The sequence below is a fragment of the Streptopelia decaocto genome, assembly GCF_964273445.1.
Source record: "Streptopelia decaocto genome assembly, chromosome: 2".
Taxonomy (NCBI): Eukaryota; Metazoa; Chordata; class Aves; order Columbiformes; family Columbidae; genus Streptopelia; species Streptopelia decaocto.
Window position 1 is genome coordinate 163,284,380 of NC_138655.1, and position 15,469 is coordinate 163,299,848.

Consider the following 15,469-nt stretch of genomic DNA (forward strand, 5'->3'; position numbering starts at 1 on the left):
TGTATAATCACGGAAGATTGGCTTGTACTTCTTTGTTAGGCTGAGACCGTTTTCATGCTCTCCTGGCCGATACAGAGAAGGCAATTCTTGGACAAATAGTGTTGATAAATCAGAGCACTTCCTGCATCTCCCCCTGTAATTGCCCAAGACTTTTGCCCACATGTGTGTGAGAAACAGCACACATATGGGCTTTTAACCATTTTTCTTCATATGGGAAGATACCGTGGCCGACCATCAGGTGCATGAGGGTGGCAGAAAACCCGTCGTGCGTTGTGTAGTCTTTTCCGCACTGGTGTGGTCGAAGGAGGTTGAACAGGCAGCAGTTCTGATCTGTTTGTTTTGACACTGCCCTCTAAATCCCAGCTTGTCCTCTACATACCAGCTCGAAAAGTAACTCCAACCTGAGCCAGTTCCAGCTGCGGCTCAGGATGAGACAGTTGTTGAAATTCCGATGCAACTTGTCTTCAGGTGAAACCCAGCTCTCACCACCCTCATCCCAGGCCACAGAGCTTGATTTCAGTTCCTCCCTGGACACGTTAAGGAACCCGAATTCCTTCTCTCTCTGGTCCATTTGACTTCTTAAGGAAGTTTCTCTGAGATATAGCTGGTTCTTCAATGGAAGAACTTCCAAAATCGCCAGTCATTTTTTTTTTTTTCTGAATGGATCAGCATGCTGGGCTTGGGTTTGGTTTGGTGCTTGTGTATATATATTTTTTAAGACCATGATATGATCAGCACTGTGTTGTTTTGCTCTCCCTTACCCAAGTATCCACAGTCTGACAGTGCTGGGTCTGCCATGGTACAACATCACCCTTTTGCCGTCCTCGAAACCTCCGTGGGTTCCCTGTTGATGAGCCCCCGTGATTCACCCTCATGACTTGGGTTGTCCCTTGCTGAGCAGCTCTTGGGGAACTTCTCTTTCCCCACGCCCGTGTTACAGAGCGTTTCTCTTAACGCTCTCCTCTCTGGAGCCACTTACTGCAGATATTCATGATAGCAGCCCCGCATTTGGAGTTTGCAGCAAACCGTGATGGCAGATCTTGGTGTGCGGGTGACTGTTGGCTCATTTCTCCTTGAATTTGGTTGCTCAATTGCAAATCCCTAATTCTGGCAGTACTGATAATTACATGTTGCTGACGACTCACTCCTTGCCGAAACTTTCCCTGAATACCTGTAGAGAATGAGAAGCCTTCAGAAAAGTAGTGCCCAAGCCCCTTGGTGTTGTGCAAGGAGGTGGGTGAAGCTCTGCCTGCCTGGGGAGCGCGTTGGGCCGTGACTGCGGGAGCTGTGCTGGGACATTCCCTTCCTCTCCTCTCTCCGCTTCGGGCACCGGCAGGGCTCTGCGGCCGTGACCACGGGAGCTGTGCTGGGACATCCCCTTCCTCTCCTCTCTCCGCTTCGGGCACCGGCAGGGCTCTGTGGCCGTGACCACGGGAGCTGTGCTGGGACATCCCCTTCCTCTCCTCTCTCCGCTTCAGGCACCGGCAGGGCTCTGCGGCCGTGACCACGGGAGCTGTGCTGGGACATCCCCTTCCTCTCCTCTCTCCGCTTTGGGCACCGGCAGGGCTCTGTGGCCGTGACCACGGGAGCTGTGCTGGGACATCCCCTTCCTCTCCTCTCTCCGCTTTGGGGACCGTCAGGGCTCTGCGCCTGGCTGATGAATTCTGAGCCCAGCAAGAACCAGTGCGCTCCATTTTTCTGGGTTAGTGTTCGCTCAGGTTAGGGCTACTCACAATAAAGGTTCTCCCCTACGGTGCTGGATAGGAGAGGTGAGTTAGAGCAGCTTCCTCGCCAGCTAAAACCGCCGGTGTTGGCATCAGGGAGGAGGCTGGAATGTGAGTTGGCCATGACATTGCTCTCTCTGGGCCAGTGTGATTTTGATTATTGTTTGTTTTTTTGTTTTAAATTAGTGATTTGAATGAATCATTAATATCCCTCTCCTGCAAATGCCATAGCTGAGCAGCATTTCTCTCCAAAGACTGTGTTGGCAATCTTCTTTCCAGGGGGTTTTCTGAGCAATTTAGTACAAAACCCTATTCCCAGCCTCTAACCAAGGCACCTCAGTGAATTCAAGGAGAAGGGACTAGAGATGAAGTAGTAAGACCCCAGGTGTTAGTTCATGTTGCTACCGCTGGCTGGATCTAATGTGTAACTTGGGTGTTGCTGAGACCCTTGATTTAACCCTGAGGTGATGTGTGTGGTTCAGGAGGTGGATGCAAATACCAAATCTGTTCAAAATAGTTCTTGCTCAGTTTGGTTTTGATGCCAGAGAGTGACAGAGCTGCTTTTGCACCAGCTCTATGTGTCAATCTGGGCTTTGAATTTTGTGCTAGGATATCTATTCAGATTCAACACGTATATGTAGTCTGGGTTTTGTTTTTTCCTGTTGATACTGTATTCTTTTTGGGAAAAAAAAAAAGTCCTTCCAGACTGTTGCATGATTGTTAGTGCATCATGGAGTTAGACTGTGTCACTGCTGCAGCTCTGACTGTAGGTCATTCATACTTTTTAAAGTGGGGGAGACAATCTGCATTTCAGAAGAACAGGACATACACTATTGTTGCCAATTTTGCATTTGCAGTGTGATCTCAGGAGACTTCGCGCTCCCGTGTGCCTGGGGATGTCGTAGGTGAACCAGTTCATACTTTTCTACCTGTAAGCTTAGAGACGTTAATGCTCACAGAGCCGCACTGGAGCAGCTGTCAGAACACGTCTCTGAACAGGACTGCACAAGAATCATAAAACACTTAGTTCCTATTATTTTCTTTGTTTTTCAGATTCCAGAGATTTATTAAAGGAATTTCCACAGCCTAAAAACTTGCTCAACAGCGTGATTGGCCGAGCCCTGGGCATTTCTCATGCAAGGGACAAGCTGGTGTACATCCACACTAATGGGCCGAGGAAAAAGGTAATCCTGTGTGCCGGGGCTGCTGGGCTGGGAGTGAGCCAAGGCTCCTGCTGGCCCCAAGTAACTCTTGCACAGAGAAAATTAGAGCGGTGTCTTAATTCCATGTAAAAACTGTGTCATAATCTTTCAAACAATAAATTTTCTCACTTCTTTCTGTTTATCTTTATTTTCACATACTTTAATAGGTGTGTGTATATATATATATACATACATATAGGTCCTGTCCATCCCCTTTTGTGTGTGGCAGGATGAATTTTTTTCTTCTAAGTAGCTTGCCATAACTGGCACATTGTCTGTGCTCCAGTGTGTTGGGCTATGTACCCACCACCTTAGACAATCAAAATTATATTTTAGACCTTAGTAGGCCTAGGTTTTATTGTAGATTCCAGTTCTTTGGGAACAGGTTTTTGAGCAGGGCCTGTTGTGGTGGGACAGGGGTGATGGTTTAAACTGAAGGAGGGAGATTCAGGCTGGACATGAGGGAGAAACTGTTGTCCTGAGGGTGGTGAGAGCCTGGCCCAGGTTCCCAGAGAGGGGGTGGATGAACCATCCCTGAGCCATCCCAGGCCAGGCTGGACGGGGCTCTGAGCACCCTGAGCTGGTGACGATGTCCCTGTCATGGCAGGGGGGAAACTGGGGGGCTGGGAAGGTCCCTTCAACCCAAACCACACTGTGATTCTATGATCCCTGGAGCGGTGCAGGACGGTTTCACCACACACGGGCGAGCAAAGGAGCAGTGACTGTAGGGACGTGTAGGACCTGGTGGCTGTCAGAGCCATGGGGACAGCAGGGATGGTGCAGGCTGCGTTCCCTACATTGTCTCCTTCCCCACCCACTGACCCACACTTGAGACATGGTTTAGTGCTAGGCTTAGGTTATGGCTGGACCCCATGATCTTAAGGGTCTTAAGGTCCTTTCAACCCAAACCTTTTTGTGATTCTAGAATAGAACAAATGACTAAGCCTAAAATGTTCATAGAACCATAGAACTGCAACCAGAGAAGAAGAATTTGTTTGCAATGGAGGGAGGCTGCTAATGCTACTCAAAGGCAAAATGAAATACGGACTCTTTCTTCCGTTCAGTGGAGCAGCGGCATTCCAGGCAAACAATTTGCCAAATAGTTTGAGCTCTTCCTGGGCTGCGAGAGGCCTAGATCCCACTCTGGGCTGCAAACCCAGCAGTTCTGCACCGGTGGGCGCTCTGTGTTCGGGGGCTGCCTCCCTTTCCGTGCCCGCTCCCTTTCTGGAGCAGGAAGCCCCTTCCAGCTGAAGTTTCACTGCAACCTACATTCCAGGAAAAGATCCAGTTCTGATGCATTAACATTTTCCAATAACATTCTGTCTAATATTTCCCAGACAGTTTTTATTACCACATTCTTCTTAAGCATCTCTACATTTTAAGCACTACATTAGTAATGGTTCCTTTAGAGTTCCTTTATGATTCATGGGGTTTGTGTTTCTTGCTTTTCATCCAGCAGTGGTACAGGTTCCGAACTTCACTTTTGGAATGCCATAACCAATGCCTCATTGTTTCAGTTTGTGTAATCAGTTCTCATTCTTGCTAGCACTTAAATAGATCAACGTTGAGGATAACTTCAGATTGGAAAAACTAACAAAAAAATAAACCCAAAAAAACCAAACCACCACCAACAAACAATAATGGAGCTCTGGCAGAAAACGAGGGTTGGATTGGGAAACTAAAAAGGTGAAAAAACAACCCAGACGCAGTGTGTGGGGACACAAGGAGAGGTGACACAACATGAAGAGGTCTCGGTTGGAGGTGAACAAGGCTTTTTCTTGAGCACGCAGTAACTTGGCCTTCCTGAGACACAGTTTTTCCTCTGCAGGTGTGTGCCTTTCCCTGCAGGGCCTGGAGGCAAAACACCTCGCAGCTTTCTGCAGTGCAATGAGATTCAGCTGGAGGCTGCTGAGGAGCCAGGAGCTTTCTCTCCAGCCTTCTAGGTGGGGTTTTCCCAGCGGACTGAAACGCCACCTTTCATCTCTGCTGCAGAACCCGGAGAGAATTCCTTTGGCATTTCCCTCCTTTGAGCCTTGCAGAAACTCTTCTGCAGCATCTGCAGGGCCGGGAGGAAGAGGAATTCTTGATTTGAAGCGATTTTTTTAAAAAGGGCAGGGTTCAGCATTCTTCGCAGGTTTTTGAGCGGCTCTCATCCTCCGGTACCGGTGTAAGAGGAGCTCAGTTGTACTTTCAAAGTTACTGAAATGGAGCTTCCCATAAAGGGACCAGTTTGTTTGGGACTTTGATTTGTAGTTCTCTTCTTTGCCTGCAGTTCAGAGCTGTTTGAAGTAGGGCTGCTCCTGGTGGAAGAGAGAGATGGTTCTGTGTTGTCTCACTTCACTGGTTATCGTTGCTTTTCAGAAAGTCACTCTGCATATAAAATGGCCTAAGAACGTGGAAGTGGAAGGCTATGGGACCAAGAAGATTGATGCCGAGAGGCAGGCGGCCGCTGCAGCATGTCAGCTCTTCAAGGTGAGCTTACGCTGCTCCTTAGCTGGAAGAACCAAGCCTTGGAGTGTGCAGGCCTCATATGTTCTGGTGATATTTTTGACTTTTATGTCTCTCTTCCCATTCTCTGTTCCCATTTGTAGCTGGCCTATCTGCTAATCAAGGGCAGAGGGTGAAGTCTTGAGCTGTCTCAGTCTGTTTGAGTTAAAAAGCCCATTTTCTTCAGCCAGGTGTGAACTCACCTTGCCAGCTAAACCTATAACCTAACAGACCTTCATAACAAGGGCCCTGGTGCAGTTTTAGCTCTAGAAATAACTGCAAATGCTGCTTTAAATAAATAGTTATCAGTTCAAGAAAAGTCATAGTGTCTTAACTGGAGCAGACTGTCTGAATACAGATAGTGACTTTGAGTACAGCAGCTAGCAAAGTGAATTCTTGTTGTCTGAGGTGCTCCTACAGCACAAAATAAACCAGCCTGAGTGGCTAATCAGTAAAATACTGATAAATCTCAGCCCACACTTTCTAACAAGCTATATGATGCTAAGGACTTGTGCTCGGGGAAGTGAGGTTAGTGAACGTTACTTCTTAAGAAATAATGGCAGGAGTAAAGCTCCAAGTTTCTGAACGTCCTTTTTCTTTCTCTCTTTTTTTGTGGGATATGAAGAAATTACTCCTGCATTTCTCTCCTTTACCAGATGTGTTCCGGTTTCCTGCAGAGTTATCCGTATCGACTCTTTACTGCAGCTAACGATGTGTTTTTCCTTTGTAGGGCTGGGGTTTGCTGGGGCCCAGAAATGAACTCTTTGACGCTGCGAAGTACCGGCTCCTCGCTGACCAGCTGGGCTGTCCCGACGAGCGGTGGTGCTCGGAGGGCAAGTGGCGCTCCAAGTCCGGCCCTTCCCTCGCTGACTTGTCAACCTGCTGGCGACGGATGGAGCCGGACGATTCCATCCAGCCCATGGAGCAGGGCAGGATGCCTAAAGCAATGAGGAGAGAAGAGCTGGAGGAAGGGGAGCTGGAAGAAGGGGAGCTGGAGGAAGGAGAGCTGGAAGAAGAAGCCATCGATGTTTCTGATTATCTGCCGATGGCACATCAGGACGCTCGAACCCCAGGCAGAGATGCAAGGTACGTCTGCCCTGACAGCTGCTAATCCAGGGCACTAGAGAGAGATTTTTCTTTGTAGCTGATGGACCCCTGCGGTTCCTCACGGTTGAGCTGCAGCTTCCCACCTTGCTGGTGTGGTGTTTAGCTGAGCCAAACGCTGACTGTGCTTCTGTTCTCTGTGTGAGCAATCGCGGGGCAGCCTGGGCTTGTACCCGGCTGTCAGCACAAGGGAATGCACAGGCGTCTTCTCTCAAGTCTTGCCCTTTGGACAGGCTGCTCCCCACTTGTTACCTGCATTTCTTCTTCTGTGCTTAAAGAGATTTCTGTTCCCAGAAACTCTGTATGTGCACTTAGGCCTTTTTTTGACCACCCTGGTTTTGAGAGCGACCTTAAATCTGCTAATTTTCATCCCCATGGTTGCTTTCTTGACTTCATATTTTATGAGCACAAATCTTTGATTTTTAATAGTCAACAGGAGCAAGATCAATAAGGACTCGGTAGTGGTTGTTTTTAGGAATGTTCTTTGGATTCAGAGTTATTTATTAAATGTTGATGCTGTCTGCTTTGTAGTGCTAGAGTAAAGGTTTGGTTGCTTTTTGGTAGGTGGCTTTACAGGGCCAGGAGATTGTTCTGTGACTGACAGATTTTAGTAGCAAGGTACAGCTTGACTTTTCAGATGACCAAAATTATCTGTGCCTTTAACTACTCAGTTTCAGACCTGCAGCGCGGTGGGTCTGAGCACACAGGGTGGATATTTGTACATCAAAGTGTTCTCATTTTCCACCTAGCCGAGGAGGGAGCTCCATTGAAATGACAGACGACAACACTGCCATCCGTGCCCTGACGCAGTTCCCGCTTCCCAAAAACCTCCTGGCCCAAGTGATCCAGATCGCGACCTCTTCCTCCACAGTCAAGGTAGGGTGCTGGCTGAGCCCTGCCAGGGGCAGAGCTCCAACATCCAACTGGAATCACTTTGGATGCGTTTTTTTGGGGCCGTTGAGAACTGGGGAGAGAAAGGAAGTTAAAACTAGGCCTAGAAAAATCAACCTGAAGAGTAAGACAAAGACTTTGTGGTGAGAACTGAGGAAATGTTGTATTAGAAGCATGAGGAATGTTGTTACTTGAGGCCAGGGCAACAGAGAAGCTGCTGTCTGAATGAAGGAGAATATTTTCTAAGGTGTTGGGTTTGCATTTCCCCATCTATCTGCATCAAACACAAGTTTGTGTTACTTGGAGCAGTGTGTCATTTCTGTGCTGACAGAATCTTTCCACAACTTGGTTCTTGCCAGTTGTGGTGTGACTCCTTGGTGTGTCACCCACCTCCCTCCCAGACCTCGTGTGCTTGGCAAACAGGAGCCGCGCTCCACCCCGTAGGCTCCTGGTGACGTTCTCCATGCAGCTGTCGGCTCTGGCTTCTGCTTCTCCAGTGCCTCGGGAGGTGGAATTCAGTGCAGTAAACCCATTCTAGCGCACTGTTCAAAAAAAACAAAAACCCAAACAAAAAACCCCAAGAATTTAAGCTCTGCTTAGAAATATTGAGGTGTGTTTGAAAATGCCTGCCTAATTACGTAAGCTCTTAACGTCTCCCCCAGTCTGATGTTGGTTTTACGCCTTGCAGGAATACATGCAGTTCCGTACGGTAGGCACCAAGACCAAGATCTGCAAGCTCACGCTGCGCTGGCCCTGCCCCATGACTTTTGCTGCCAAGGGCCGTCGCAAGGTGGAGGCAGAAAACAAAGCGGCAGCGCTGGCCTGCCAGAAGCTCAAGGTAGGTGCACGTGGCTCCTGTGTCCCATGTCTAGTGTGTCAAATAGAGGCTCCTTGCACCTGACTTACCCTCTTTGAGCCCAGTGGGGTGATGCCTGAAACTTTCTGATCTTTGATTTTGTGTTTAATAAACATGTATTTCTGAACTGTGAGATCCAGTCCCAACTGCTGTCGTACCCCTCTGACCTGTGGGGAGCCCTAGAAGGCAGCTGTGTGCATTTTGAGCCCTCAATAAATGATGTGTGGGGATTGCCCTGAAAGCGTTAGCCTGTTCTCTTGGCCACTTTGCTGATGTCTATTAGGACGCATCATCTTCCCCTTCTTGTTGGTGGACTAATCCAGAAACGTTGCTGCAATAGTTTAGCTGCAGACTCTAGAGTCGACAGAGAAGTCCAAGAAAATAGTGCAGGACTTACTGAATTACCACAACATACCAGAAGCACAGCAAGAGTGTGAACGGCACTTGTGAGAGATTTTTGTCAGATATGATTGCGGCTGCTGTTTCTCTGATGGGTCTGTTAAACCTTTTGTGAGTGTTGTGTTGGGGCCAGATAGCTGCTGGCTCCGGTGTGCCTGTTTCACCAGAGCTGAGGTGGGATCACATCTTGTTTCTTGCTGTGGCAAAAGCAGGAGGTGATGGATTTAGGATGTGGGGTAAGAACTCAACCTAGCTGAACGCACAGGACCTGTGTGCTCTCCGCACCAGCGCTTCGTGTGCAGCAATCTCGGCTGATAGCGGCATTCGCCTCTTCCTTTGCAGAGCCTCGGCTTGGTGGACAAGAACAACAACCCCCTCAGCCACGCCATGTACAACATGACATCGCTCCGGGAGCTTGGGGAGAACCAGAGGAAACCCTGCCACATCAAAGTCCCCGAAGCGACCCTGCGCAAGATCGAGAACTACCTGAACCACGTAAGGCTTGCTCAGCTCTCTGAGAGCGCCTTTGGCTGAGCCTGTTTAACATCAAGAACTGCATGTGGGTTGAGAGCTTCATGTCAAACCGTGGAGGGAATTCATGGCTTCATAGTTTGCCACAAAAACTGATCAGTCTCTGCTGACCTTGGGGGAAGGGAGACCCTTTCTGTGATATTTGTCTGCATTATTTGGCTTTGGGGATGTTGCAGAGTGTGTTTTTGGCTTGCTGATAGCTTGCTTTGTAGGCTTAGGAGTGGTGCCTTGTGCAGGGCTTGGGTCTGTTAGCCTCTGCTTGTAGCTTTACAAGGACCAGGTGTCGGTACATGCACGTTTCCCTTAGGAGTGTCTCACAAATTGTCCATCAGCGGTGGGTGCAGGTCCCTGGGCTGGTGCTTTCACTCGGGAGATCCCTCATCCGGGTGGACAGACACCCATGGGAGCTGAGACAGGGTTCCTTAGGAGCGGTCACCATCAGGGCAGGAGTTGTCACCAAGGCGAGGCTGAGCAGAGCTCAGGTACAGATGTGTGTATCTTACAAAAGTCACCGAAAATCATGCCTGTGTTTGGAAGCTGGCAAGTCACCAATGCAATAGTACTCTTGGGCCTGAACAAGAAAGATCTCAGGCAACCTTTACAGCATCTTATAGCCACCATAAAGTAAAGGAAGCAGTAGTGAATGTCCTAGAAAGCCAAGACTGCACCTATGACAGCAGCTGCTTCTGAATGACCCGCTGTAGTGGTTAGGAAAGTGAGAAAAACAGCAGCATCTTGAAGGAGCTTGGTCTGCCTCCCGTGCTTACGCACACATGAGCTGTCACACCATGCGTGGAAGGCGTGAGTTTGTGGCTCTGAATAAGGCTGAATCCAAAAGTACTGATTTGTAGCTGAAATTTTAATCCTCCAAACATTTGGACCCATGTTTTGGTTTGTGTTCTAGACAATTCCTGACCTATTGTTGCTCCTGTTAGTTCTTCCTGTGGGGCTTCTGTTTTTTCTTTTGCCAAGATGGAATATTTCTGGCTTAGCTGAACCCTTACATTTTGTGCCAGTTAAGTGTCTGGGCTTCCTGAGGGAGAGAAGGGTGGTGGTGTAACTTGATAGTTTCCAAAAGTCGTCTTTGAGGGCCCCTTGCATCACTTTGCATGTGCTGTAGCCACTGACTTGAAGAGCTTAAGTTACTGTTTTGTGCCTGTCAGTTCAGACATCACTGCTAATACCGCTCTTAAAATAGGGACGCAATGAGGAAAATGCAGGGAGCTGACCAAATTAATTCTCACCTTAAATACCCTCAATTCGGAATATAAATGGCTGGGTTACTAAAAGTCTGAAGAGACTTTGATCACTGCAAAGCCAGCCTGGCTGAGCCTGTTCCAGGCACTTGGTTCTGCCCTTCTCAGGACTGGTACTAATTTTTTGTCCCTGCCAACTTTCTCTGTTTCTCCCAGTATCCCGTGGACATCAGGGAATCCAGGCCCCGGATTGCCGATGACATGATGAACCTGAGCAAGGAATCTGGTGCGATAAGCGATGCAATCACGGGGAAGACATATATACCCATGTTGGAAGCAGAGGAAGTGCGCCTTAGCCAGAACCTCCTGGCCCTCTGGAAAAGGAGAGGATCCTCGTGGCAGGAGAGCCACCCGCTGCCGGTAGATCCTCACAAAGACACCATCCTGTCAGCCATCGAGCAGAACCCTGTGGTGGTAATAGCAGGAGACACGGGCTGTGGGAAAACCACGAGGATCCCGCAGCTCCTGCTGGAACACTACATCCTGGAGGGCCGCGGCGCCCGCTGCAACGTCGTCATCACCCAGCCCAGGAGGATCAGCGCCATCTCGGTGGCCCAGCGTGTGGCACAAGAGTTGGGACCCAACATGAGGAAGAACGTGGGCTACCAGGTGCGACTGGAGAGCAAGCCGCCCGCGCGGGGGGGAGCCCTGCTCTTCTGCACCGTGGGCATCCTGCTGCGCAAGCTGCAGGGGAACCCCAGCCTGGAGGGCGTCAGCCACGTTGTGGTCGATGAGGTCCACGAGCGAGACGTCAACACCGATTTCCTGCTCATCCTGCTGAAAGGCATCCAGAAGCTCAACCCCGACCTGCGCCTGGTCTTGATGAGCGCCACGGGAGACAATCAGCGTTTCTCGCATTACTTTGGGGATTGCCCTGTGGTCAAGGTGCCGGGTTTCATGTACCCGGTGAAGGAGTACTACCTGGAGGAGATCTTGGCCAAGCTGGGCCGGCACCGACACCGGCACTATGAGATCAAGGTGGGTGTGCAGCACGGTGGCGGAGCTGTGTGCCTCAGGTGAGCCACCAACTTGGGGTTGTCCTTTGCAGGGATGACACTTGGTGATCCTTGTGAGGCCCTTCCAACCCAGGACATTCTGTGATATCAGCAGGGGAGAGTTTGGGTCCGGAACTGGTCTCTCCTTCCTGAGGCTGTTGGACAGTGTTTGTTTAGCTTTAATCTCACCTCAACCCTTATGAGGTAAAGCCAGTTAGTAGTCCCAGAGTATTTTGATTATATTGTGGATAAAGATGGCTTCATATTTGAGTCTAAGTTACTCTTATCTCCCTTTAATGTAACGTTTGTTTATGTTTGAGTAAGCTGACAGCTCATTGTACTTGTCTGTGTATAAATAGTTGCAGAGCTGAATGTTCACATGCTCTGTGTGAGCCTGACCCAAGACGAGCATGGTTATGGCTTACAGCAGTCTGGTACCCACGTGTTCGCCTTCCTGCACGGCTCAGTTCCCTGGTGACTACTTTTTGCAACTGGTCTTGCAGTTCCTCTGGAAAATTCCCTCCAGCTGTGCAGTCTTTGCTGTGGGGAGTCTTACCCAGTTGTGGGTCGCGCAGTCACAGAACGGTTGAGGTCGGCAGGGAGATCACCTGGAGCAGCCTGCTGGACTGGGACCTGTCAGCCCGTTTCTCCAGCCTGCAGAGCTCCCTCCCCGTGGCTCAGCAGCTATCTGGTCTATCAACAGCTTCTCCCGGTTCTGTATCATCAGCAAACTTGCTGAGAAGGGCATCCCGCTGCCTTCAGGGCAATCTTTCTGTTTCTCTTGTGGCTGTATTTTTTTACCTGCATATTTTAAGCTGGCCTGGTACACATGTTCCAAATTACTGAGAGATAGAAAAGCTGCTGCTCTATGCCTGCTGGATTTGAAGTTCCAGGTGCATACAGTGCAGTTTTGTCCCCAAAAACATGATGTTAATTTTTGTTACTTGTTAGGTACACAAATCTCCTTTAGCTTCCGAGTCAGGAGAACAGCAAAGGGACTGTATATCCTCACTGCGCAGCAGAGGAAAGTGGCAGCAGTTGTGACCAGAGCAGATCCAGATGGAGCCCAAACCAGGCTCTGGAGGTTCTTGGCTCCTGGTCCTGGGCAGACAGTCCAAGTACAGGCATTTGCTCTCTCCGGAGGCTGCGTGCTTTTCTGCTGTCTGCGAGATTGCCGCTCATTTATCTGCATGTGTCCTGCTCTTTTATCCAGCAATCAGATGACGAATGTGTCCTTGATCTTGATCTGATCACCGACCTCGTGCTCCAGATCGACGCCCATGGAGAACCAGGTAGGTTCTGCCTTGCCCCCTTCCTCTTGCCATGGTGGGGAAGTGAGCTGTGGAAAGCCCAGACCTTTTGCAGATAAAACAGATGCTGAGCTGAGCTCAGCAAGGCCACCCTGAATTCCAGTTGAACTGAGCCGTCTGAAGCCCTGTGGCATGAGCTAATTCGGAGTCTTTGCTGGAAACAAAATCTGAGTCTTCAGTGACCTGGGGTACAGCTGTTTGTGGGGCGAAGGACACGACTTGTCTGTGTTCCAGCATTTGCAACGTTGTGCTGCACAATTTAGTTATTTTTCTGTACTGGAGACTCATCCCTGTTAAATTTCTTTGCCCAGGAGGTGATGTTTTTGTGACTAAGGCAGGATTCTCAGATGACTTTGAAGAGTTTTAAGTGTTTCAAAGCTAGCAGAGGTATTCACCCTCAAACTGTGGGTAACCTGCTTTCTTCCTGGCTTTAAAACCTTGCCCTAACGAGCTCACAGAAGCAGATACAGCATGGCGGGTGTGAAGTCTAGACAACCGTTCCCCTGAGTCACACTCCCATAGTGACTGTATCTCATTAGTTCACAATAAATATGATGTGAGTTTCCTTAGCGATCAGCTGGCGGGGTCATCACTGATCTGGACTCTGCTTTTCTTGGAGTTTCTTGGGCTAAAAGGTTGCTGTGGACTTGGGGAAATAACGGGTGTCCTGCCTGGGCAGCAGAAGCGGTTCCTGTGTCTCCAGCTGAGGAAAAGTGCTTGGATTTCCAGGCTGCTCGTTCTTACGTCCTGCTCCGTTCCAGGTGGGATCCTCTGCTTCCTCCCTGGCTGGCAGGAGATCAAAGGGGTGCAGCAGCGCCTGCTGGAGACGCTGGGATCCCAGAACAGCCGGTACCTCGTCCTGCCAGGTGAGACGGGATTTGGGGCAGCGGACAGACCGCTTGGCTTGAGGAGCCGCTGCAGCTGTTGTTCTGAGCAAGCTTGGACACTCCGATATATGTACTTTTTGTGTAATTGTGCGTGTTAAGCACAAATAACTCCTCGTAGCAGCGGCCATCCAAACCTGTGTGTGATCAGACAAACTGGCTTCCTGTTTGCCTCCAGCAGTTCAGAATTAGGTGAGGAAGAAACTGCTCAATTTGCCATTGCTGCAGCTGCGTGCTGAGCCTACCTAGAAAAGATCTTCCAGCCCTGTTTTGTGGAATGAGATGCACTCTGTAGCACAGCTTGGATTAGTAAATTTAACGTTCTCCATCCCAGGAGGGAAATTTATCACAAAAGCCAGTACTAGTCTGCAAGGCTGTAAGATTTTCGGGGTGGGTTTGTTTGGTTTTTAACAGTTTTCCTTATTCAGTGTCAAATAAGGCCAGCCAGGAGCACAACTTTGAGCAGCTCAGTTGCTAATTAACGCAGGTGTTCTGTGAATCTGCATGTTCTTGTGCTCCCCTGCTGCTCTGTGCGGCTGCAGGGAATTCTCTGCATCACTGATCTGTAACAGGGCAAATATGTGATACAGAAGAGTTTCGGGCTCTTGCTGATAACCATTTTTGACCAAGTGAAACGAAAGGACGGTGAAGATAGCCCATTCCACCGCCTCGCACATCTTTTGCAAAGGGGAGAATGTGGGAGGGCGTGGGGCTTGTGCTTGGGGCGCAGGGATGTTCTGGTGGTGCCGTTAACCCCGCTGGCGTGGGAGGTGATCTCAGCCCCTGCTGACGTTGAGCCATCGGTTGAAGCAACTGAAGCAAGACCTTCCCTAATGATGGGTGGCAGATTCTTCCTGTGGTCTGGCTGGCAGGAAACCTGTGACAATGCCTGTCAGTGTAACAAGTGGTGTCCCCAGCCCTGTCCCCCTTTTCTGGAAGCAGGAGGTGATGGTACAAGAGGGCTGAGAACCTCTGCCCACCCTGGCCTTGTACTGCAAAGCAGCTCAGCGGGGCAGGACTTGACTGGTTTTTATCTCCTAGTGCACTCCAACATCCCCATGATGGACCAGCAAAACATCTTCCAGCGGCCTCCTCCTGGCGTCAGGAAGATCGTCCTGGCCACCAACATCGCTGAGACCTCCATCACCATCAACGACATCGTCCACGTGGTGGACAGCGGCACGCACAAGGAGGAACGCTACGATCTAAAGACCAAGGTACTGCCGCCTTCTTGCCTCTGAGTGCATTTGGGACGTGCTGGAGCTAATGGATCTTTTCAGAGGAACGTTTGAGATGCTGTTAATGGTGTGATAGAACTGCTTTCCTTTTGGCCTCTGGGGCACTGGTGCTGTGTCCCTGTTTGGGGACAGAGCGTGTGGCTCATCATTCAGTGAGTCTTTGCCTTTACCAGGCTCCCCATCAACTTCTGCTGAACAGGCAAAAGTCTGGTGTCTTCAGAGATGATCTTGAGGGTCTTTTCCAACCAAAATGATTCTATGAAATTTAAGGCCAGTCCTGCTCTCTTCCCATTCTTCTGTTAGACCATCCAACATCTGTAGCTTTTCCATATGCTTTCTGCCTTTTCTTTTTATTTCACCATAAACTGCTTGTGTTTGAAGCTATCTTGAGCCCAGTGCCTCAGCTTGTTGGTCATCTTTATAGGGGAAACAGTTTTACACTGCTCTCAGGCCGTGTTGCTGGTGGTGGTGTGCCCTGCGAAGGCTTTTGTGCCTGCAATCCTTTAACAACGGGAAGGCAGCTGTGCCACTGCTGCTCTTGGAAGAAATTCTTCCCCCGGAGGATGGTGAGGGACTAGAACGTGTCACCCAC

The 15,469-nt window shown here is 49.6% G+C and overlaps 1 protein-coding gene across 3 annotated transcripts in view; it reads left to right on the plus strand.

Moving 5' to 3' along the window:
- DHX30 (DExH-box helicase 30) overlaps positions 1–15,469 on the plus strand; it is a 34,304-nt gene that overhangs the window by 12,257 nt on the left and 6,578 nt on the right. For all 3 annotated transcript variants that reach the window (XM_082045069.1, XM_082045067.1, XM_082045068.1), the window contains 10 exons: positions 2,778–2,908; positions 5,288–5,398; positions 6,144–6,499; positions 7,267–7,393; positions 8,097–8,246; positions 9,006–9,158; positions 10,607–11,428; positions 12,659–12,737; positions 13,517–13,621; positions 14,681–14,856. In XM_082045069.1, the coding sequence (XP_081901195.1) occupies positions 2,778–2,908; positions 5,288–5,398; positions 6,144–6,499; positions 7,267–7,393; positions 8,097–8,246; positions 9,006–9,158; positions 10,607–11,428; positions 12,659–12,737; positions 13,517–13,621; positions 14,681–14,856 (2,210 nt within the window). The remainder of the gene's footprint in view (positions 1–2,777; positions 2,909–5,287; positions 5,399–6,143; positions 6,500–7,266; positions 7,394–8,096; positions 8,247–9,005; positions 9,159–10,606; positions 11,429–12,658; positions 12,738–13,516; positions 13,622–14,680; positions 14,857–15,469) is intronic.